General features: G+C 43.9%; 1 protein-coding gene across 3 annotated transcripts in view; it reads right to left on the bottom strand.

The window, feature by feature from the left end:
• The window catches only part of LOC111956486 (disco-interacting protein 2 homolog C-like), a 244,206-nt gene that overhangs the window by 32,382 nt on the left and 188,870 nt on the right, over positions 1-22,954 (bottom strand). For all 3 annotated transcript variants that reach the window (XM_023976930.2, XM_070436526.1, XM_023976935.2), the window contains 8 exons: positions 18,791-18,882; positions 15,474-15,584; positions 10,091-10,214; positions 9,028-9,137; positions 6,782-6,884; positions 6,258-6,322; positions 4,809-4,902; positions 4,441-4,560 (listed from right to left, as the gene is read on the bottom strand). In XM_023976930.2, coding sequence (XP_023832698.1) covers positions 4,441-4,560; positions 4,809-4,902; positions 6,258-6,322; positions 6,782-6,884; positions 9,028-9,137; positions 10,091-10,214; positions 15,474-15,584; positions 18,791-18,882 — 819 coding nt within the window. The remainder of the gene's footprint in view (positions 1-4,440; positions 4,561-4,808; positions 4,903-6,257; positions 6,323-6,781; positions 6,885-9,027; positions 9,138-10,090; positions 10,215-15,473; positions 15,585-18,790; positions 18,883-22,954) is intronic.

Below are 22,954 nucleotides of genomic sequence, written 5' to 3'. Positions count from 1 at the left end.
GAAAACAAACATTTAACTTGTCTAGGGTAGGGGGCAGCATTCGGAATTTTGGATGAAAAGCCTGCTACTCGGGCCCAGAAGATATGATATGCATATAACTGGTAGATTTGGATGGAAAACACTCTAAAGTTTCCAAAACTGTTAAAATAGTGTCTGTGAGTATAACTGAACTGATTTTGCCGGCGAAAACCTGGGGAAAATCCATTCAGGAAGTAGGATTTTTTTTTGTTGTTGTAGTTTTCTATTCAATGCCATTACAGTATCCATTGACTTAGGACTCAAATTGCAGTTCCTATGCCTTCCACTAGATGTCAACAGTCTTTAGAAATTGTTTCAGGCTTATATTCTGAAAAATGGGGACGTAAGAGCAGTCTGAATGAGTGGACCCTGCCGTGTCACAGAGCTTTTTCATGCGCGTGACCGAGAGAGTGTCTTTCATGTTTACCTTTTATATTGACRACGTTATTGTCCGGTTGAAATATTATCGATTATTTAGGCAAARAACAACCTGAGGGTTGAATATAAACATCGTTTGACATGTTTCTATGAACTTTACGGATACAATTTGGATTTGTCTGCCTGTTGTGACTGCATTTGAGCTTGTGGATTACTGAAGAAAACACGCAACAAAACTGAGGTTTTTGGATATAAAGAGAGACTTTATCGAACAAATGAATGTCTTCTGAATGCAACCATATAAAGATCATCAAAGGTAAGTGATTMATTTTATCTCTATTTCTGACTTGTGTAACTCTTCTACTTGGCTGGTTACTGTTTGTAATGATTTGTCTGCTGGGCTATGTTCTCAAATAATCGAAAGGTATGCTTTTGCCGTAAAGCATTTTTTAAAAATCTGACACCGTGGTTGGATTCACAAGAAGTTCATCTTTAAACCTATGTAAAATATGTTTTGTTTTCTGAATTTTTATAATGAGTATTTCTGTATTTGAATTTGGCGCTCTGCAATCTCACTGGATGTTGGCCAGGTGTGACGCTAGCGTCCCAYATACCCTAGAGAGGTTTTTAAGGAACAGAAACGGAACCTAGAACGAAAGTGATCCATACTGTTCCGGAACAGAACCGTTCTTTTAGAAGCATGGGAACCGGTTAACAATGTCATTTTATGTTCCAGGCATTTTTTTCTAGTCCCACAACAAAACACCTATGCAAAGTTCTCACTCTGTCACTCAGAAACTTATCCAGTGTTTGCCTGCAAGCAGAAAAKCTTTGCCTGCATGTTTAGGCTACCTGCCCTTCCCCCCTCGGAAGAATAGTATACAGTACTGACGTTACAAGCTTGATTGAGAATGTTGTGGAACATTTTATCCAGAGATTAAGGCAGAGACTATTTCATTGTATAATAGAAACATATGTAATACAAGCAGCTGCAGGGGAGATATACCTCTGATTTCACAGGAAAGAACTCCAAGAGTGAATAGTTACATGTCCATTATATAGCGGGAGGTGATAATACAATCATATTGTTTACACAATAGTTATTTTATACAAGCAACAGTTACGGAACATAATGGCCTTGTGTTAGGGTGTAGACATACCAGGAGTCTACGAAAGGCATATCACAGTCCAACACAGAATGTATCCCTTGAAAAGTTACAACACCTCACCCCAAATTCTTCCACCACAATAAGACAGTGAGATTTTTAATTAGCTAGAGAAGAATGGATTAACTTTTTCAATGCTAGTTAAGGATACCATATGCCTAGTTATCATGTTTCACGTTGGATTTATTAACTACAAAAAGGCAAGACGTGTTTTTAATTCTGGTCCTGCTCTGCACACACAAGCTTGTTAGCTGGCTAGCTCAAAGGACATTCAAAGTACCTCTATAGAAGCCGCTCCTATGTATAATTATGTGGACCTAATTCAGATAATGCATGTCATAACAAGATGCTCAGTGCTTCAAGCCTCCTCCTCAACCCTCTCACGCCCTCTCCCCACCTGCAGAATTTCAGTTGCATCTTGCGCCATAGGCTACACTTGTCTGTCCATCACGCATGTAAACAACTAGCTTGCCTGCTCATCCGCACTGATTGGTGAAGTTAGTTAATGAGCTCAAATGTAAAAAAACTGTTGAGTAAAAGGTTAAAAACATTTTTTACAGAAAGGTACGATATAAACTGTTACTTTTTGGGGGTTTTGAACCGGTTCAGACATTTATTTTGCTGGTCGGAACAGTGGAATGGAAACCGTATTTMTTTTTTTACAACAATGACAAAGAAAACCTAAGAAAGAAATTGAGGAACCAATCCAACCAAAAACACAGAGACCCAGAAAACCTGAGCCTATACCTTCACTATGGTGAAATACACAACATAAAAAGAAAGAACAGCACATCAGAAATCAGCTCAACGCAACTGAAAAATCCATAGAATCTAACCACTTCTGGGAAAATAGGAACACACTAAACAAACAACATGAAGAGCCATCTATCCAAAATGGAGATGTATGGATAAACCACTTCTCTGATCTGTTTGGTCCTATAACAAAGAACAGAAAAAACATATAGATGATTCATTACAAATCTTAGAGTCAGCTATTAATACCAGAACTTACTGGATTCTCCAATTACATTGAATGAACTACAGGACAAAATACAAACCCTTCAACCCAAAAAAGGCCTGTGGTGTTGATGGTATCCTAAATTAAACAAAATATACAGACCACAAATTCCAATTGGATATAAACTCTTTATCATCATCATCAGCTCTGGCATCTTCCCCAATACTTAGAACCAAGGACTGATCACCCTAATCCACAAAAGTGGAGACAGATTTGACCCCAATAACTACAGGGGGATATGCATCAACAGCAACCTCTGCATTATCATTAACAGCAGACTTCTACATTTCTTCATGTCCTGAGCAAATGTCAAATTGGCTTTTTACCAAATGACCGTTCGACAGAGCATGTATTCACCCTGAACACTCTTATTGACAAACAAAAGCAAAGTCTTCTCATGCTTTGTTGATTTAAAAAAAGCTTGACTCAATTTGGCATGAGGGTCTGCTATGATGGAAAGCAGTGTTGGGGGGAAACATACATTATAAAATCCATGCAGACAAATAACATGTGTGCAGTTAAAATTGGCAAAAAAACTGATTTCTTTTCTCAAGGCCGGGGGTGAGACAGGGATGCAGCTTGAGCCCCACCCTCTTCWACATTTATATCAACGAATTGTCGAGGACTCTAGAACAGTCTGAAGCACCTGGCCTCAACCTAATTGACTCTGAAGTAAAATGTTTACTGTTTCCATAGGATCTGGTGCTTCTGTCCTCAACCAAGGAGGGCATAGAGCAGCACCTAGATATTTTGCAGAGATTCTGTCAGACTTGGGCCCAGACAGTTCCTCTCAATAAGACCAATTATTCCAAAAAAGGTCCAGTTGCCAGGGCCACAAATACAAATTCCACACTGTTGCCCTAGAGCACACAAAAAAACTATACCTACCTCGGCCTAAACATTAGCACCACAGGTAACTTCCACAAAGATGTGAACGATCTGAGAGACAAGGCAAGAAGGGACTTCTACGCCATCAAAAGGAACATAAAATTTGACATCCCAATTAGGATCTGTCMAAAAATACTTGAATCAGTTATAGAACCCATTGCCCTTTATGGTTGGGAGGTCTGGGGTCCGCTCACCAACCAAGAATTCACTAAATGTGACAAACACCAAATTGAGAGACTGCATGCAGAATTCTGCAAAAACATCCYCTGTGTACAACACCAAATAAGGCATGTCGAGTAGAATAAGGACAATTCCCACTAATTATAAAAATCCAGAAATAGCAATTAAATTCTACAACCACCTAAAAGGAAGTGATTCTCAAACCTTCCATAACAAAGCCCTCACCTACAGAGAGTTGAACCTGGAGAAGTCACCTCAGTCAGCTGATACTGGGATTCCGTTCAAACACACCCCACAGAGCCCCCGGACAGCAACACAATTAGACCCAACCAAATCATGAGAAAACAAAAATATAATTACTTGACACATTGGAAAGAATCAACAAAACTGAGCAAACTGGAAAGTTATTTGGTCCTAAACAGAGAATACACAGTAGCAGAATACCTGACTACCGTGACCCAAAATCAAGAAAAGCTATGACTATGTACAGACTGTCCTTGCTATCGAGAGAGTCCGCCATAGGCAGACCTGGCTCTCAAGAGGACCGGCTGTGTGCACACTGCCCACAAAATGAGGTGGAAACCGAGCTGCACTTCCTAACCTCCTGCCAAACATATGACCATAAAGACACATTTTCCTCAGATTACACAGATCCAAAGAATTTGAATACAAATCCAATCCTGATCAACTCCCATATCTATTATATTACTATAAACATATGTTTCCCATGCCAATAAAGCCCTTTGAATTGATARAGAGAAGTGATATAGTACTATGGTAGTGTGGTCTTACAGGGGTTGGCTCCATCGGCCACCACCAGCATGCGTAGTGAGCTCAGGTTGATGTCCCTCTGGTCCCTGTGTGCCACCAAGGCCCAGTGCATGTCTCGGGACTTCACACACGCCACCTTCGCTGGGGGAGGGATCAGACCATAGCAAGGATTAGGGACAGTTCACATGGGGATCACAGACAAAATATTCAAATCTGTGAAGTCAAAATGCCAACAGTCACAATACAGTTTGAACTGTATATCAAATCATACGTATTGTACAAATAAATGAAGCACACATAATCGACTAAAAGGTATACAGCATCCGATGTCAAATAGACATGCAGTTATTAACAGAAGTCATGTGGATAGAGAGGCGGTGAGTCCAGACCTTTGTATTGGCACACTTTCTGGATCCAGGACAGTGGGTTGACCTTCATCAGTGAGTAGGGTATACTGATAACATGCATCATGTTCATCACACTCTGCAACAGGAGACACACGTTACTCAGAGCCGTGATGATTTGCAAGTCAAGACTCAAATCAGAACCACCGTTAAAACGTTAGACCTTAAAGCCTTCCCACACTGTACTTTGGATTCCGTCTACGATTATTAAATGTCACACTGTGCGGTGTTACCAAATTCAAATCTTGTCATCAGCCTGGCCGGATTGTACGATTTGATTCAGTTCTGTCGTAACATTCTGCKWTTGGCTTGCGAGGCTACGTCAGCCGACGTACTGTAGGCTACRTCAGCTGCAGCTGTGTATTTGACCTGYGCAGGTGCCAGCACCAGCAGCGCAACACTCCTTCTACGTTTATGTTAAAAAAAACAATGCATCTTAGAAATACTTTTCACATAAMAACGTAATATGTACGAACTCAGAATCAAATCTGCTTCCCAAAAACAACATGGATGCTGTGGTAGAACTTTCATTTTGATCGGGTGCCTGATTTCAGACGTGTCATGTAAACAAGATTATTAGGGAAATCGTGCTTCTTGCAGAAGCATGTAAACGTTTAAATATAACTATTATCGTAATCTGCCTATTCACAATAATCATGTTATCGTGTTTATACTCAGTGCCGGCCGTGTTCCTATTGGTMAGTCACCGGGATCGGCTCGTAACACCAGCCACACTACAAGATGAAGGCTCAACATTTCTGACACTGCCAGAACTTGAGCCTACGACCGCTCGTAGTGGMATTTCATCGGCAGACCTAGACCCTGAACGAGCCAAGACCTCCGACAATCGTTTACGACCGAAGAATTTGCCCATGACGTGGACATTTTTGTCCCGGACGGCAAAATCATGGCATAAGACGGCTAAAATCGTACAGTCTGTGCGGGCCTTTAGACTCAATCAAGACTGGTAATGATCAGGCTTTTTCTAGGCTAATGAGAAAACTGATCGGAGATCTGGTTGGTTAAAACACTGATGAATTACTGTATGCATCTCAAATGGCACCCTATTCCCTTTGTAGTACATCACTTTTGACCAGAACCCGATGGACCCTCGTCAAAASTAGGGCACTCTATAGGAAATAGAGTCCCATCTGGGGCTCAACCTTAGTATTGGACTAACACAATGGAGACAAAACTCCCTGTGGCTACACATTAGAATATATTCACTATTCCTTTTAATTGGATTTGGGAGAACTAATTTAGCAACAGTGGTAAAAAGCCTCTCTGATAATATAATTCCCATTCCAAGAGTGTTCAGAGAAAACATAGTGAGAATATAATGATCTTTAACGAGTCCTCTAAGCCCCGGGCAGACGTGTGTGTGTGTGTGTTTCTGTGTGAACCCCATTGAAAGCCCAGCTGGTTGGTCCTCACAGTGAGAATGCCATGCCACAGCCCCACGTCCTTCTTAAAGTCTAATACATTCACTATGGTCTCAGCTGCAGGAGAGACAGGAGAGAGAGAGAGACAGCGAGAGAGAGAGACAGCGAGAGAGAGAGACAGCGAGAGAGAGAGAGAAAGAGAAAGAAAGAGAGAGAAAGAGAGAGAGAGAAAGAGAGAGAAAGAGAGAAAGAGAGAAAGAGACATAACACAGAGAACAAGAGAGTTTAATCCAACAGTGGCATCAAACAGTAACCATGAAACATGACACATTAGATTAGATGTACACAATACAAGATTACTGTGAGATACGGGGTTTAGAACAATGACTGTGAAAAGCACAATGCCCAGACAAGCGAAAGAGGGAGAGATAAAAGGAGAAAGAGAAACCAATTGTAATGAAAAATTCTCTAACGCACGTCTCCTGTAGGATGGAGAATTGAAAAAAGGATACTTCGAGAGTCTAAGTATTATGACTTCTGTAGAATGTCTTATAGGAAAGGGCTGCATAGACCCACCTTCTGTGTATCCACAGGATTGGGTGAGGGCCTGACAGTGAGTCAGCAGAGCCATCCTCATCACCGTCACTCCCAGCACACTGCCATCTTTACACGTCTTATACTGTAGTGAAGACGAAAGAGAGAGAACGAGAAAGGAGAGAGAGAGAGAAGGAGTCAGGATGTTGTGCATCACATTACTGTCACAATCACAAATCAGCAACACAACCCATCATATCACCCTACTGTACAATCATGTTGTTAGATGGCACCTGCTTCTTACTGTACAGACAACCCACTGTCCATTTCAAACACTGCTCGTAAGCTGACAAAGACACACTACTGTTAAATAACTGATTCATTATCAGTCACTAGTATTGACAATATCCATAATGCTACTTGGCATATTATTTGTTATCACTACTTTTTACACACCTCCAGGTGTACAGTAAGTGCTAATTTATGCTGAGAAACTCATTCTGTCTATAACAATCGTGCGGTAACGTCCCGTCTTGCAGACCAGACCTTTCCCAGTCCTATAGTAGACACACATAGTAGTAGATCTAGGAAGGGCAACGACAATCTTTCCTCTAATAAAGCCTTGATGCTGTCTCGGCCAGTCTTCTCCAGTCAGTCTGATGAACGACCACAGCGCTAGCCTGGATCAATGGGAGAAGACAACACAACATAAACACTATACAGACTGCTGTCTGTATCATCCCCTGACTGAGCACCGAGACCGTTCTCATATCTGAGGGCTGATGGGCCTTGGTCAAAAGTAGTGCACTATATAGGGAATGGGGTGCCATTTGGAACGGAGCCCAAAACTCAGGCATGAATCAGACATTCATTATTCATCGTATATTTGATCTCAACCAAACTAAAATGGGGAGAACAGCTCTCAACATTTAGATGGATTACACCATTGATTTTTATCTGCACTAAGAGACAGGGAGATGGAACAAAAATATGAAAAGTTAGTCAGTCATTAGGCAAAGTCATTAAAACAGAATCCATCATGCTCTATATATCTTACAGACTATCTGAGGTAGTGTTACGTTGAGAGGAGTGATGCATAGCACCTCCAGATACCTGCTCAGCCATATGTCTAGCTAGCGATGCACGACTACGAAAACAACCATTTGTCTAAAAGATTACAACTAGAGCAAAATATTTCTGGAGATATTTTCCTTTGTAGATGTGACAAGGCTTCTAAGCCATTGCTGAATGAAGAGCGTACTAGAAAAATGTGCGGACTGAGTAGGAATGTACCATGCATGAGCCAAAAGTACAAAAAAAGGTCACTATTCACTACCGCCATTTTGGATTCTGTCTCCACTGGAACAMACAAAATGGACCTGTTCCACACGGCACCCTATTTTACAGAACCTGGTCAAAAGTAGTGCACTACATGGGGAATAGGGTGTCATTTGGGACACACTTCTCTCTGCCGTCTGACCTGACGACATTTCCAATAATTTTCTTCCCTCTTATTTCATTATGATCTTTTCAATCACTTCACAATGAGCATAGAATATCTACGCCTCCGGTTGAATTACCTCCTCGCTGCATAAAAAAAAAGTAAATTAAGACAAATCACATTAGATTACTGGATTGACTGGTCTTGGGTCACATCCCAAATAGCACCCTATTCCATTTATAGTACACTACTTTTGACCAGGAACCTGGTCAAAAATAGTGCACTGAATAGGGTGTCATTTGGGAAACACACTTGGTCTCTCATACAGAAGCAGCAACGGAATATCCAATCCCCAGAAAGACACTTGTAATCAAACCCCATGAAGCATATTGATCTGCAATTAGAAGGCCTGAAATTATCACACCAAACAAGTGCCATTTGCAGTTGGTCTTGAATTCCCTATGAGAGCTGTGCACACAGCATAGCGTAGCAGGAATGGATGTTGACTAGGATCTGTAGGACGTTGAGGGAGATCTACTGTAGCTGTAGTTAAAGTAATAACAGCAACACCTGCCGTCTTCATGAATGATTCATCAAATCAATGGAGACCGCAGTCTATCCAATCCTTCTCTGACTGTCAAGAGTGAGACACTTATTTAACAGACCCAGGAGAATATGCGGTCTAAATCAATGGGAGTAAAAGGCAAAATATACAAATATTATTGTGGTGGTGAACTTTAACTATAAAGTCTTCTGACATGACCTGGCACATGTTCGGAACATCTTGAAATTCATTTACATTATTACACAAGGCACAAGCACTCAAAGACATAAAGCTGTGGGTCACCTCAATATAGGCTGTCTCGTTATTCGCATCCTTGATATGCGGGAACCAGTCTCTGGGGGGTTTGGATAAGTGCTTGGATTCAGTCACAAACCACAGCAGCTTTGGCCAGCCTGGATGGAGATAGAGAGAAAGAGAGACAGAATAATTCAAGAGAAAAGTAAAGACCACCGTAAAGGAAGTCGAGGCATTAGAGAGCCTGTCAGAATCTGCCATTTAACGTGATGTGATTATCCTGATGCGATCAATGACCACTCATCCCTAATGAGGCTGGGCCTGCATTCCAAATGACACCCTATTCCCTACAGGGGGCACTACTTTCRACCAGGGCCCATAGGGAGCCATTTGGGATGCAGCCTAGGTCTGGCCCCAGTACTTTGGGGATTCCACAGCTAGCCCTCTACTCAGCCCTGACTCAGGTTCTCAATCTATGCTAAAAGAATAGCTTTAAATCCACTGTCTGGCGTTATGTTGCTATTTATACAGCCATTACTGAAGAGCAGGCACAAGGCATTAATCACACTGAGCCCTCTCGGTCTCGCTCTCTCTGCTCCCTCCAGCCTTCCTTCTCATCTCACTACCCTATATTCCTCTCTCTCCCTCATCCATCTCTCTCCCGGTCTAACTGCTCTGTTCTCCACGCAGTGGGCCATTCTATATGCAGGATCTTCTGTCTACTACAGCAAACCTCCCCTCTTATTCAATCCCATTACTCTGCTGCCTGCCTGCCTGTCCTTCCATTCCAATAAGTCTCTCCATTTGTTTCAGAGGGGAGCAATAAAATCACTGGAGCCCGGGTGAAACTCAAAACCGGTTCGATATCAGTGTTTAATTTCAATCCATGCTGGTACTACAGAACCTCATTCTGCTGTAACCATAGAAATATCATTCCTAGAATTCGGTATCCCCATTGACGTCAATGGGGCTGTGATGGTGAACAGACAAACCATATGCTACCATGGCTGTAGCATCTCATGAAAACCCATCAGACCATCTCACGTATGACAGCATATGACAGKGGCACATCATGCGGTGATGTGCTACACACATTGACACGGTCACTTACCTTTGAACTGTGGAATTTCCCCCGTGGGACTCTTAGGAAGGCCTTTATGGCAGGCGTCGCTTGTCAAGGCAACCGTCACCCCACAGCTCCCCAGCAGAAAGCCTATCTGCTGGCTCCCTGCATCCTGGAGAGGGAAGAGAGGAGAGAGAAAGCGCGAGAGAGAGACAGAAGAGGAGAGAGGCAAAGGAGGAAGCATTGCTTTTTTTTTTCTTATTGTACATGGAGCATGTGTTTATGTTCAGTGTATTCATACATCCATGAATTATCATAATGCAAAATATAGTACTGTACAAACATCATAAGGTATACTGTGAAACCCCCAGTCTTTGCTCTGGTGTGTTACGACTATCAAGAGTGTATATTTAGGTTAGAAAAACAGTGATATTATCCCACTGCTCACATACTGCATGGTCATGTGTAGCCTGCTCTCTCTGTCTCGCTCTCAGACATTGTGTGGGTGGAGGAATAAACCCACACAGGCTCATATGGAGTAAATAGCAACACTAATAGAAGCAGGCCCTGCAGCTCTGACATCACAGCCTGTTCTGCTCTGCAGCTAGGGGGTTTCCTATTCCTACACTACAGTATACAGCCACTCTGTCTTAGCCTCTCTCCATCACAGCTGCTCTCTCTGTCTCTCTGATAAACTGGGCTCACAGCCCTGCCTCTCGTCCCGCCCGCCTGCCTCTCTTCCTGCCCGCCAGCCTGCCTCTCTTCCCGCCCGCCAGCCTGCCTGCCTCTCTTCCCGCCCGCCAGCCTGCCTGCCTCTCTTCCGCCCGCCTGCCTCGTTCTCTCCTGCCTGCCCGCCTGGCCTCTTTCTTTCTGCCTCTCTTTCTTTCCTGGCCTTCCCGCCTGCCCTTCTTTCTTTTCTGCCTCTCGTCTTCCTGCCTGCCCGCCTGCCCCGACCTCTCTTCCTTGCCTGGCCTGCCTGCCTCTTTCTTCGCCTGACCCTCGTTTCTTCCTGCCTGCCGCCTGCCTCTTCTTCCTGCCTGCCTGCCTCTCTTCTGCTTCCCTCTCCTGCCTGCCTGCCTGCCTCTCTTCCTGCTGCCTCTCTCCTGCTGCCTGCCTGCTCTTTCTTCCTCGCCTGCCTGCCTCTCTTCCTGCCTGCCTGCCTGCCTGCCTCTTCTTCCTGCCTGCCTGCCTGCCTTGCTCTTCTTCCTGCCTGCCTGCCTCTCTTCCTGCCTGCCCTGCCTGCCTTCCTCCTGCCTGCCTGCCTCTCTCCTGCCTGCCTGCCTCTCTTCCTGCCTGCTGCCTGCCTCTTTCTTCCGCCTCTTTCTTCCTGCCTGCCTGCCTGCCTCTTTCTTCCTGCCTGCCTGCCTCTCTTCCTGCCTGCCTGCCTGCCTCTCTTCCTGCCTGCCTGCCTCTCTTCCTGCCTGCCTGCCTTCTTCCTGCCTGCCTGCCTGCCTGCCTCTCTTCCTGCCTGCCTGCCTGCTGCCTGCCTCTTTCCTGCCTGCCTGCCTCTCTTGCCGCCTGCCTGCCTCTCTTCCTGCCTGCCTGCCTGCCTCTCTTCCTGCCTGCCTGCCTGCTGCCTCTCTTCCTGCCTGCCTTCTTCCTGCCTGCCTGCCTGCCTCTCTTCCTGCCTGCTGCTGCCTCTCTTCCTGCCTGCCTGCCTGCCTCTCTTCCTGCTGCCTGCCTCTCTGCCCTGCCTGCCTGCCTCTCTTCCTGCCTCTCTTCCTGCCTGCCTGCCTCTCTTCCTGCCTGCCTGCCTTCTCTTCCTGCCTGCCTGCCTGCCTGCCTCTCTTCCTGCCTGCCTTGCCTGCCTCTGCCTGCCTCTCTTCCTGCCTGCCTGCTGCCTGCCTGCCTGCCTGCCTGCCTCTCTTCCTGCCTGCCTGCCTGCCTGCCTGCCTCTCTTCCTGCCTGCCTGCCTGCCTCTCGTCCTGCCTGCCTGCCTGCCTGCCTCTCTTCTGGACTGGCTGCATCAGCTTGAACCTTGAGTCAGCGAAATAGTTAATTGAGCTGGGATGAAGAGAGACAGACAAGGAGATAGATAGAAAGAGACAACAGACAGAAAGCAGAGGGAGAGAAAGAGCGATGTGTGAGTAAGCCAGATGGGGAAAAAGGCAGAGGTGTGAGAGGTGGTAGGGGGGAAAACACTCCCTAGCGTCACACGGTCATTTTGAATAGGTCCTCGTGTTTATGCTAGAGACATACCGTTTCTTGTCCTGGCTGCAGCTCAATTTCTATCGATATAAAGCTTGCGCCTATTCCATAACATAGGGCTTGTAATAGCAGTATTTTATGTTTTTTGATCTTGTCTCATCGCTATCATGAGTCCTCCGAAACATGACCCGCCAAATCACGCTCCTCAACACCTGCCCACCCAGAAGGCAGCCGCACCAATGTGTCAGAGGAAACACCGTTCAACTGGCGACAGGGGTCAGCCTGCAGGCACCCAGCCCGCCACAAGGAGTCGCTAGAGCGCGATGAGCCAAGTACAGCCCCACCGGCCAAACCCTCCCCTAACCCAGACGACGCTGGGACAATTGTGCGCCGCCCTCTGGGACACAGCCCGGGAACAAACTCGGGAGGCCGACAAGAAAATCACCACAAAACCGTCTGTAAAACCCGAAGCGTTTGAGCTACAAACTAAACCACCATCGAATGATGACTCTCACAAAGACGACAAGCTTTACGTCAGTYGTCTGAACTCATTTTGAAGAGGTCTCCTCACAAACCCGACGGTCCAGGCCGACCCGTTGGAGCTACAAGCTAATGTGTCACCAAAATCAGATCTCGGCTTTCTCCGTTCCCTACATACTATAATATCAAGAAGAATGAGACCGTCAATGTTCAACCCACGCTCCCATTACAAATGTTCCTGTAAATCGCCAAAATTAATTGCTTGCCACATTTTCCATTATTATTGTAGCATAACATAATAAAATGGTTTGAGGAACAGCTGAATGGTCCCGGCTTGAGTGTGATGACTACAGTATATGAGTACAATATCAGCGAGGTTCCCCCACAGAGAGTGAAACTACAAAGTCTTGTTTAATAATGCCAATTGGATCCAGATGCTGAAGAGCCATAATGGCCGTCTGGTTTCTCTATKGCRCTYCYCAGAGATATTACACCATGACAACTGTAAGCAAGGAAAGTAAGGCTTTCCGAGCCAGAATGGCCCATAGGGCTCGAGCCTGTCTCTGTTTCTGTAGCGGGAGGCAGCTTTGACGTACAAGTACACCCCCTGGACAGGACTTTAGTCACACAAAAGTGTTAATAAGCCAAGTTACTCCCTCTGATCACACAGCGGTTACATATCTTTAGTCCTAGTCATAATCCTCATTTATGAATAAAAACCTGTATGCATCCAAAACACACCCGATTCCTATGGGCCCTGGTCAAAAGTAATGCACTACATAGGGAATAGGGTGACCATTTGGAACGCGCCTCCTCCAGAGAGAGAACCAAACGCTCCCAAATCCCTTTCCCCTGCATGTTCCTCTGTCTGACTGGCCCCATGGGCCCTGGTCAAAATTAGTGCACTATAGAGAATACGGTGCCATTTGGGACAAWCTCTGTTCTCTTGCACTGTAGCGTAGCACACATCAACAGGCCACTGACTGCTCTCTCTTTGGATGTCCCCCAGACCCCCAGACCTCTCTATGGCCACGATTAAAAGCTTTGATCCTCTGACTGAACTACAGAGCCAGATCTGGTGAAAGCAGCCGAGGCAGGCTGAGTCACACTAGGACGTGAGCAGCCTCATAAGAGAAGAACATACCCCCCTACATCCAGGAGCCTACACTTTTGTATTTTTATTTAAGCTTAATTGACATATTTTATCTCAATGAGAATAAAACCTCTCTTTTACAAGACAGACCTGTTCACTCGCAAAACAATCCTCCTAGTCTCCTGGTTCTACACACTGCTAGGCAACAGCTATTGTCCACTGACCACCAACTCTACTATTGCCCTCAGCTAGGTTTAGACTGTTGTGGTTTGCTGTGATCTAGTGAACAGATGGCTCTCCTATTCTTAGCACTTTGCCCTGTCATATTCAAGGTTACAACTACCTTTCTAGGGGCTCTGATGCTTCTAGCCTTGAGATGCATTTGATGGCATGTCTGCAGTATTTCACTTTAATGTGTAAAGTATTGCTTACTCGGCGGTGTCCAATGAATTCTGTAACCACTCCCTCTTCAAATTAGGGTTGATTGGGAAAAGCCGTTTCGAAGAGGACATTGTATTATCATAATCTTTGTACTCCCTGACAAAGGCCATGCAGCCGAAACGCGTCTGAGTTTAAAACTTTGTTTCCAATGAACACGCCATACAAATAAAGGCATTTTAATTAACTATATGAARAGTGGTCCTACTTTCTTTTTGATGACCAACTCTACTGACTTCACCAGACAAAAAGACCGGACTGATCTCCTTTAGTACATGGATCGGCAACTGCCGGCCCGCCACCCACCTTTTGAAGGTCCTCGGATCAACCCCAATGGTGTTCGCTGGGGTTGAGGTCAGGGCTCTGTGCAGGCCAGTCAAGTGCTTTGTGCACGGGGCATTGTTTTGTGCTGACGTTGCTTCTAGAGGCAGTTTGGAACTCGGTAGTGAGTGATGCAACCGAGGACAGATGATTTTTATGCACTATGAGCTTCAGCACACGGCGGTCCCGTTCTGTGAGCTTGTGTGGTCTACCACTTCGCGGCTGAGCCGTTGTTGATCCTAGACATTTCCACTTCACAATAACAGCACTTACAGTTGACCGGGGAAGATCTAGCAGGGCAGAAATTTGACGAACTGACTTGTTGGAAAGGTGGCATCCTATGACGGTGCCACGTTTAAAATCACTGAGCTCTTCAGCAAGGCCATTCTACTGCCAATGTTTGTTTATGGAGATTGCATGGCTGTGTGCTCTATATTAAACAACTGTCGGCAACTGGTGTGGCTGAAATAGCCGAATGCACAAATTTGAAGGGGTGTCCACATACTTTTGTCTATATAGTGTAGCTACACACGTAGCACTGACTGCAAAGGGCAAAGTTTACAAGGCTATAGTACCTCTGCTCTTTTCTCTATGTGACATCATGACAGTTGACGGCCTACTGTCAACACTTATGAAGAGAATGAGTCCTATGACTGCACGACCTCTTTGGTCCAAATGCAAACATTGCTTCACCTCTCATTCACTTTTCCTCCTGTTATTTATGAGTCCCAAATGGCACCCTATTCTCTATATAGTGCACTACTTTTCACCAGAGCTGCATGGTCCCTGGTAGAAAGAAGTGCACTACATCATAGGGAGCCATTTGGGACACAAATTTTGTACTAAAAAGGGGAACTCCACCTGTCTTTCCTTTCATGCTGCTGGCCTCAATGACGCAGGAGGTCACACACGTACACCAGTGTGTGTGTGTGTGTGTGTGTGTGTCCTTACTTTTCTCGTAAGTGGCACTTCGATTGGCACAGGGACAACTTCCGCAAGGAGGCAGCCATAAAAGGCAACCATGAAGGCAGCCGGGTCGTTGTTGGGAAAGACCAGAGCCACCTGTGGACAGATAAATCACAAAGGTTAGACAGAGTGAAATGGTAATTATATAATAGTAAATGGGCACTAACCCACCCTTATACAAATGATTGATTACCAATAGATATCCTGTAAACGTATTCTGATTTGTGGAAAAAGTGGAAAATAACCCATAAGCTCTGATAATTGAACAGATAATGGTTTAGGCCAGTGTTGTGATGTCGGAAAGCCCCAAATACAGACGATCTCCAAAATATGACATCCTAAGAGATGAAAACAACAAAATGGTCAGTTTTCCAACTTGAAAGAAAGGAGATTTGAATAGAAAGTGGAAACACTTGATACGCTCTGATAATCTAAGATCTATAAATGTGCCTTCATTGGTTAAGTTGCCGCAGAAAATCTATATGTCTGAAATCTCATCGCTTATTGTAAACTGAGGAGAGCATGACTAAGTCTTAGGTCAGTGTAGTCATGACAACAAGCCCCCAAATAGAGCCAAAACTCAACATCTCCTAAAATATGACTACGTGCCAAGCAAGATATGAAAGCATGCTGCTAACGTTATCATCCCATGAGCCCGGAGTCAGTCAGTCTGTTGAGGGAGTTTTCCACCCAGTGACAGATGATCAGCGATGTCTAAACCGTGTTCACACAGGGGGGCCTCTTTTCTCCTCAACACTGGAGCAACAAAATTAGGGTCTGTCCCAAATGGCACCCTATTTCCTACATAGGGCTCTGGTCAAAAGTAGTGCACTATAAAGGGAATAGGGTGCCATTTGGGACGCTGGCTTTGTCTATAAAAAGGGGCTGATTGAGCTTCAGCAGCGAGGCAGGCAGCCTTATCAGAACAGTGGAATTGTGAACTCTCACTGAGCATCTGGGCTCTTGCTCTCTCCCTCTCAAATTCAAAGGGRCTTTATTGGCATGGGAAACATATGTTTACATTGCCAAAGCAAGTGAAATAAACAAACAAGTGAGAAGAAATTCTCTCCCTCTCTGATAAAAGCTACTGCCATCTCCCCTAGACACTTTCATCTGCCTAATGCAGCTCTCTCCTCTCCAGCAGGCCCCAACACAGGAGGAGAGCAGAACAGCTCACTTATGGATAGATCACATCACAATCACAATGCTTCTCAACACAAAAAAGGGCAACTTCCTAGATCCAGGAAGTCATGCCATCATTCTAAATAACAATTTGTTCTTAAATTGACCTGCCTGGTAAAATAAGGGTTGACTAAAAATAAATAACAAAAACAAATATCCTCGGTGTCATATACAAATATCCTGTTCAATAGATTTGTCTGGAGACAGTGGATAGTGTGTACTTGGTGCTTTAACTTCAATGGTGGCGTCATTGGAACGCATATCTGGTGCTAGTGCATGTTGGATCAGATGTGCACCAGGTTGCATTCCGGCCTGGGAGCAAGGGTGATAACAGTGTGTGTGTGTGAGAGATAACAGTAAACTTAACACTAAGTGCTGTTAATGGCTCCCATGTTGGACAGAGAGCCATTATATACTGTAGCTCTGATTAGACAGCATCTGGGGGTGAAACAGAGTGCACCTGCCACGATGGAACACAGCATTACCTTACTGCATGTCCTCTACATTATCTGAGTCTCAAATGCCGCAAACCATATTCCCTATACAGAGCACTACTTTTGACCGGAGCCCTATGGCCTTATGTGCAAAAGGAGAGTAAATCATTTCTGGGTGCTGTTAAATCTTTTTTGCAGAGCTTTTCAATGTCACCCTGCAAAATGCAGTTTTTCTTCCATTTCTGTGTTGTCAGCTGTGACTCATCCCATTCTGCTAAACCTCCAAGCAGCTCTAGTGGGACTTATGGGCTTCAATAAACTATTTTTATGAAAAGTATAATCAATGCTACTTTATAATTTACAGGGAGGGGGTGGGAGAATAAACTTTCTGTACAGTAATTAACCGTTCCTCTCTAGTTAACGAGGAAACACACTCATAGCACCAGCTTGCGTCCCAAATGGAATCCTATTCCTTTTATGGTGCACTTCTTTTGAGCATACGGCCATAGGGCTCTGGTCTACAGTAGGGCACTTAAAAGGAACTGGGGTGCCACTTGGGATGCAAACATTGACTCAGTTTCCTACCCAGCAAACGAAGGGGAACAAACCTAGATGAAAGAAACAAAGCAACATCCTCAAAATAGGATGGATGCTGAGGAGACTTGAGTCAATGGTGGCGTCCCAAATGGCACCCTATTCCCTATATAGTGCACTATGCAGGGAATAGGGTGCCATTTTGGGACACGGCCAATAGGTAACAGTTGCCTTTTAGTAATGCACAAGTACCGGTATATCAAATAGCAGGGGGGAAAAAAGAGTGGGACAGTGTGGATCTTCATTACAATCCTTACTTGTAATTCAAAGCTGGTGACATGTTGTGTAAATGGATACCATAAGTGGTAAATCACTTTCATTGAAGAAGAAAGGATTGCAGCAGTAGTTTGCACAAGGCCAGTAGTGACAGAGGAAGTAGTGCACAGAGAGCCGTATGCACAGAGAAGTAGCGCAACAGAGCAGTAGCGCACAGAGAGCAGCACAGCAGAGAGCAGTAGCGCACAGAGCAGTAGCGCAGAGACAGCTAGCGCACAGAGCAGTAGCGCACCAGAGCAGTAGGCGCACAGAGCAGTAGCGCACAGAGCATAGCGCACACAGAGCAGTAGCGCACAGAGCAGTAGCGCACAGAACACCCAAGGAGAGCAGTAGCGCACAGAGAGCAGTAGCGCACAGAGAGCAGTAGCGCACAGAGAGCAGTAGCGCACAGAGAGCAGTAGCGCACAGAGAGCAGTAGCGCAGAGAGCAGTAGCGCACAGAGACACAGAGCAGTAGCACAGAGAGCAGTAGCACAGAAGATCTAAAGGGAGAGCATACAGTAACTCAGATACTGTACGTCACGTGAAATAACATTCATGTTGGGTAACATAAGTAGCCAGAGAAGTACCAAATCCCAGAAGGACTGCAGTAATACACACCAGGCAGTGTCCTGAGCCTGAACACAGGAGATTAAGCCTGGTGGCTGGTGCTTATCTTGGACACTGGGGTGGACATGATGCTGCTTGATGCTCTGTAAGCCCTTCTCTCTGAATGTAGACACGGGCTGGAGCTCACACACAGGCCTCTTCACCCCTTCTCCCTCACCCTTCACCCTACACACATTCACTCCCTCCTTTCCTCCCCCCCTTCACTCACCCGGTCTCCAGGTCTGAGCATGGGTTCCTGCTTGCTCCCCAGCTTGTGGAGGATGTTATAGGCCACCTTAATACTCCGCGTCCAGAGTTTTCCTACAGGGACCAATCAAAATAAACACTGGTTATCGATCTGTTTCAGAGGCTATGGATCCAGGACAAAGATGGCAGCATGTTTGTAATAGACTCACTCCAAACCACCTCAGGAGGAAGAGGAAACAGAGAGCACATCAAAGAGCAGCATGGGAAACAATAACATGTAGGCTGCTTGAGTAGGTCATGTTTGAAAAGTACAATAAATGGACAATACAATCTCTTATTTTATCTCATTTTAGGAATCTCTGGTTAGTGAGTAATAATGATTTAGCATATTCCAGGATATGAAGGTAACTTGAACCTGCCTTTTTGGATGATGAAATAAACTTAATTTTAAGCCAAATATTTAACATTCCTCACAACTGAGGAAAGGTCTTTAGTCTTCAGGCAACTGAAATGTTTCTGGGATAKGTGTTGAGTTGGAAAAGTAAAATGCTCCATTCAGCATTGCTGTGAGTGTTGTGTTAGGTGACTGATGGCAGTCAATTCAACATGGCAGAGGCAGATATTATGCATGATCAATCTCCTGTAATGGTGTGTTGTTCTGTACTCCAAACGAGTCTTTTGATTTCCATCAGAATGAATGAATTAGGGCGGGAGGGATAGAGGGAGGGAGGGAGGGACCCAGGGGGATTGAGCTTCAAGTGGGGGGAAGAAACGACAAAAGAAAAAGCATTTGTACTAGTATTAATGAGAAAGCAAACAACTTGCCGGTGTTGTAGTCATTACAGCACACCGTAGCAAAATGTTTTAATCCGTTGTGTAATGGAAAACGAAAAACGAGCGTTTCATATTGGACAAGTTCAGATGGTCTCTCCCTGTTTCAGTCTGTTTTCTTCCATTTGCTTGCTAATGATTAGGACCCAGCTCTCATCTTCCTGGTTACTGTAACTATTGTCCCGATGCTGAGAGGAAAAGTAAGCCGAGGGTGTTCTTTGGAGGTTTCTGAGCTTGCATGGTGACAGTGTCTGTGCGACGGTTCCCGTCTGTTTGCGTCTCAAACGGCACCCTATTCCCTTTATAGTGCACACATTTTYCCCCCACAGCCCTATGGGCCCTGGTCAAAAGCAGTACACTAAAATAGGGTATGGGGTGCCATTTGAGACACTCTGGCTTTCCTTTGAGGGCTGACTCAGTGGTGACATGGGGACTAGGTGACATCAGAACTGGCAGCCTGGGAAGTGCTGAGTCAGATGACAACTTCACACTAGGGATGGACATGAATAGAGTACTCGAATGGACGCCAAAGCTCGATCTCTAACCAGAGATCACATTTTTTCAAATAATGTTAAACTATTTGGTGGAATGTGCTTTGTGGCTGCCCAAACGAGCAAGTGAAATTGTCTTGAAAACAATGTTAATTTACTTTGCCTCTAGTGTTCCATTTGTGGGGCACAACAAAAATAAACCAAGCCAAGCATCACACCGTTCTCCCTAAATTCCCTTTCCCCTTCGTATCTCATTCACTCAATTGCATTCCGACCGCACACACAAGCTCCCATTAGGCCTACCGAAATAAATGCTCATAAAAACAGATCTAACTCATTGGGTACATAAGCTAGATTTCTTGCCAAATGACAACAGTTTAATCACAAATTCAAAATGGACAAGTTGATTGAAGTAGGGAAATATAAGTTAACAACAACATGCTGCAGTTTTCAGATAATTGCGTCCCGTCTATTTTCCGCTTAAGCTACTTTTCAAATGGCTAGTGCCATTTAGAATTGGTTAGCCTAGGCTATAACCCCCACACACATACATGTTCCCCACTGAAAATATGCAAAAACATCAATTGGCTAAAGACAAAGATGGTATTTTCATCAGAATCATTAAGCCTAGGCCTACTCACCAAACTGATGTCCTGGCCGTAATTCATCATGCAGTGTTCAACGTGGAATTGTTCATCCATTTAGAAAATTCCAAACAACAGGCAGAATAAACTAAATTGAACATCTGTGTATATATATGAAAAATAAAACATTTTGGTTTGTAACCCTGAAAATATTGAGCCCCATTTCAAATGATCCCTCTTTGAGAACAGCTGTTCCAGGCAGATGCGCATCACTTCACAGGGGCAACTTTTTTTAAATGTAGAAAAATTATTTGGTTCTATTTTATTCTGTTATATTACATGTTTGKTTTTTTTTACTATAAAATAGGTATGTCGACTGTGATAAGGTCTCGGGAAATAAGAGCGTCTTGTCTGCTAAATTAACACAACAAGGCTATGCAGTTGCACAGCCATCAGCTTCTTCAAGCAAGTACCACTGCTGAGGTTACTGCCTTTCTGAAGATTGTGTTCCACAATATAACCAGTTGATATTACGCTTTCAAAAAAATGCATCTTAAAATGGCACTTGTTTTATTGACTGAATTTACTGTATATGGGGCAATTTAGTAATTATGATCTGTTATTTGTAATGGTTATGATAAATTAGGGGTAACACTTTACTTGACAACATTATAACATGGTCACAACCATGTCATATGTCAACTGACATAAGCTGTCATAACATGGTCCTAACACTAACATGGTCCTAACACTAGATGAATGCAGAAGCAGGAAGGACAAGACACCCTCTTTTTGACTGATGACTGACATAAGGGCATGTACAGTGCTTTCAGAAAGTATTCACCAACCTTGAATTTCTCATTTTGTTGTGTTAGACTGAATATAAAATCGATTAAAATTGAGATTTTTTTGGTCACTAGCCTACACACAATACGTCATGTCAAAATGGAATTATGTTTTTTGAATTTTTTTACAAATGAATAAAACAATCAAAAGCTGAAATGTATTCAGTCAATAAGTATTCAACCCCTTTGTTATGGCAAGCCTACATACGTTCAGGAGCAAAAATGTGCTTATCAAGTTAAATGACTAATAGGAGAAAACTGAGGACGGATCAACAACATTGTATTTACTCCACAATACTAACCTAGTTGACAGAGTGAAAAGCAGGAAGCCTGTACAGAATACAAATATTCCAAAACATACATCCTGTTTGCAACAAGGCACTAAAGTAAWAYTGCAAAAAAATGTGGCAAAGCAATTAACTTTWGGTCCTGAACACAAAGTGTTATTTTGGGGGCAAATCCAATACAACACATTACACTGAGTACCACTCTCCATATTTTCAAGCATAGTGGTGGCTGCATCATGTTATGGATATGGTTATAATCGTTTTTCAGGATAAAAAGAAACGGGATATAGTTAAGCACAGGCATAATCCTAGAGGAAAACCTGGTTTAGTCTGTTTTCCACCAGACACTGGGAGATGAATTCACCTTTCAGCAGGACAATAACCTAAAAGACAAGGCCAAATCTACAGTGGAGTTGCTTACCAAGAAGACCATGAATATTCCTTAGTGGCCGAGTTACAGTTTTGACTTAAATCTGCTTCAAAATCTATAGCAAGAYCTGAAAATGGTTGTCTAGCAATGATCAACAACCAATTTGAAAGAGCTTGAAGAATTTGGGAAAAAAAGAAGAAAAAAAAGGGGCAAATGTTGCACAATCCAGGTGTGGAAGGCTATTACAGATGTACCCAGAAGGACTCACAGCTGTAGGCGCTGCCAAAGGTGCTTCTACAAAGTATTGACTCAGGGGTGTGAATACTTATGTAAATCAGATATTTCTGTATTTCATTTTAAATACATTTGCAAAAATGTCTAGCATTCTCATTTTAGGGTGTAACAATAAATGTGGAATAAGTCAAAGGGTATGAATACTTTCTGAAGGCATTGTACGTGACCAGTCTATCTGGCTTATATGATTCTAATGGTCATATGCTTCTTGAAAGTGTCATATAGTGTATTTTCTTAGTCCAAGTAAAGTGACAGGATGGTCATAATGCTTTTTGACAGTGTCAAAGTGTAAAAATATGACTTTAAAGAATTCATTACAACAAAGGATTTCAGAAACAAACTTTCAAATGAAAGGAAACTTCTTGGCAGGGAAAAAAAACTGTCATAACCACCCAWAAAATAACAATTTATGACAGGTTATTAGACATATGACATGGTTAGGACAGTAAAGTGTTACCAAATAAGGCATTGTTGCGATCTGTTG

This window comes from Salvelinus sp. IW2-2015, linkage group LG32 (assembly GCF_002910315.2).
Source record: "Salvelinus sp. IW2-2015 linkage group LG32, ASM291031v2, whole genome shotgun sequence".
Taxonomy (NCBI): Eukaryota; Metazoa; Chordata; class Actinopteri; order Salmoniformes; family Salmonidae; genus Salvelinus; species Salvelinus sp. IW2-2015.
Note: the sequence above shows the minus strand (reverse complement) of the source record. Positions and strands in the feature narration are given on the sequence as shown.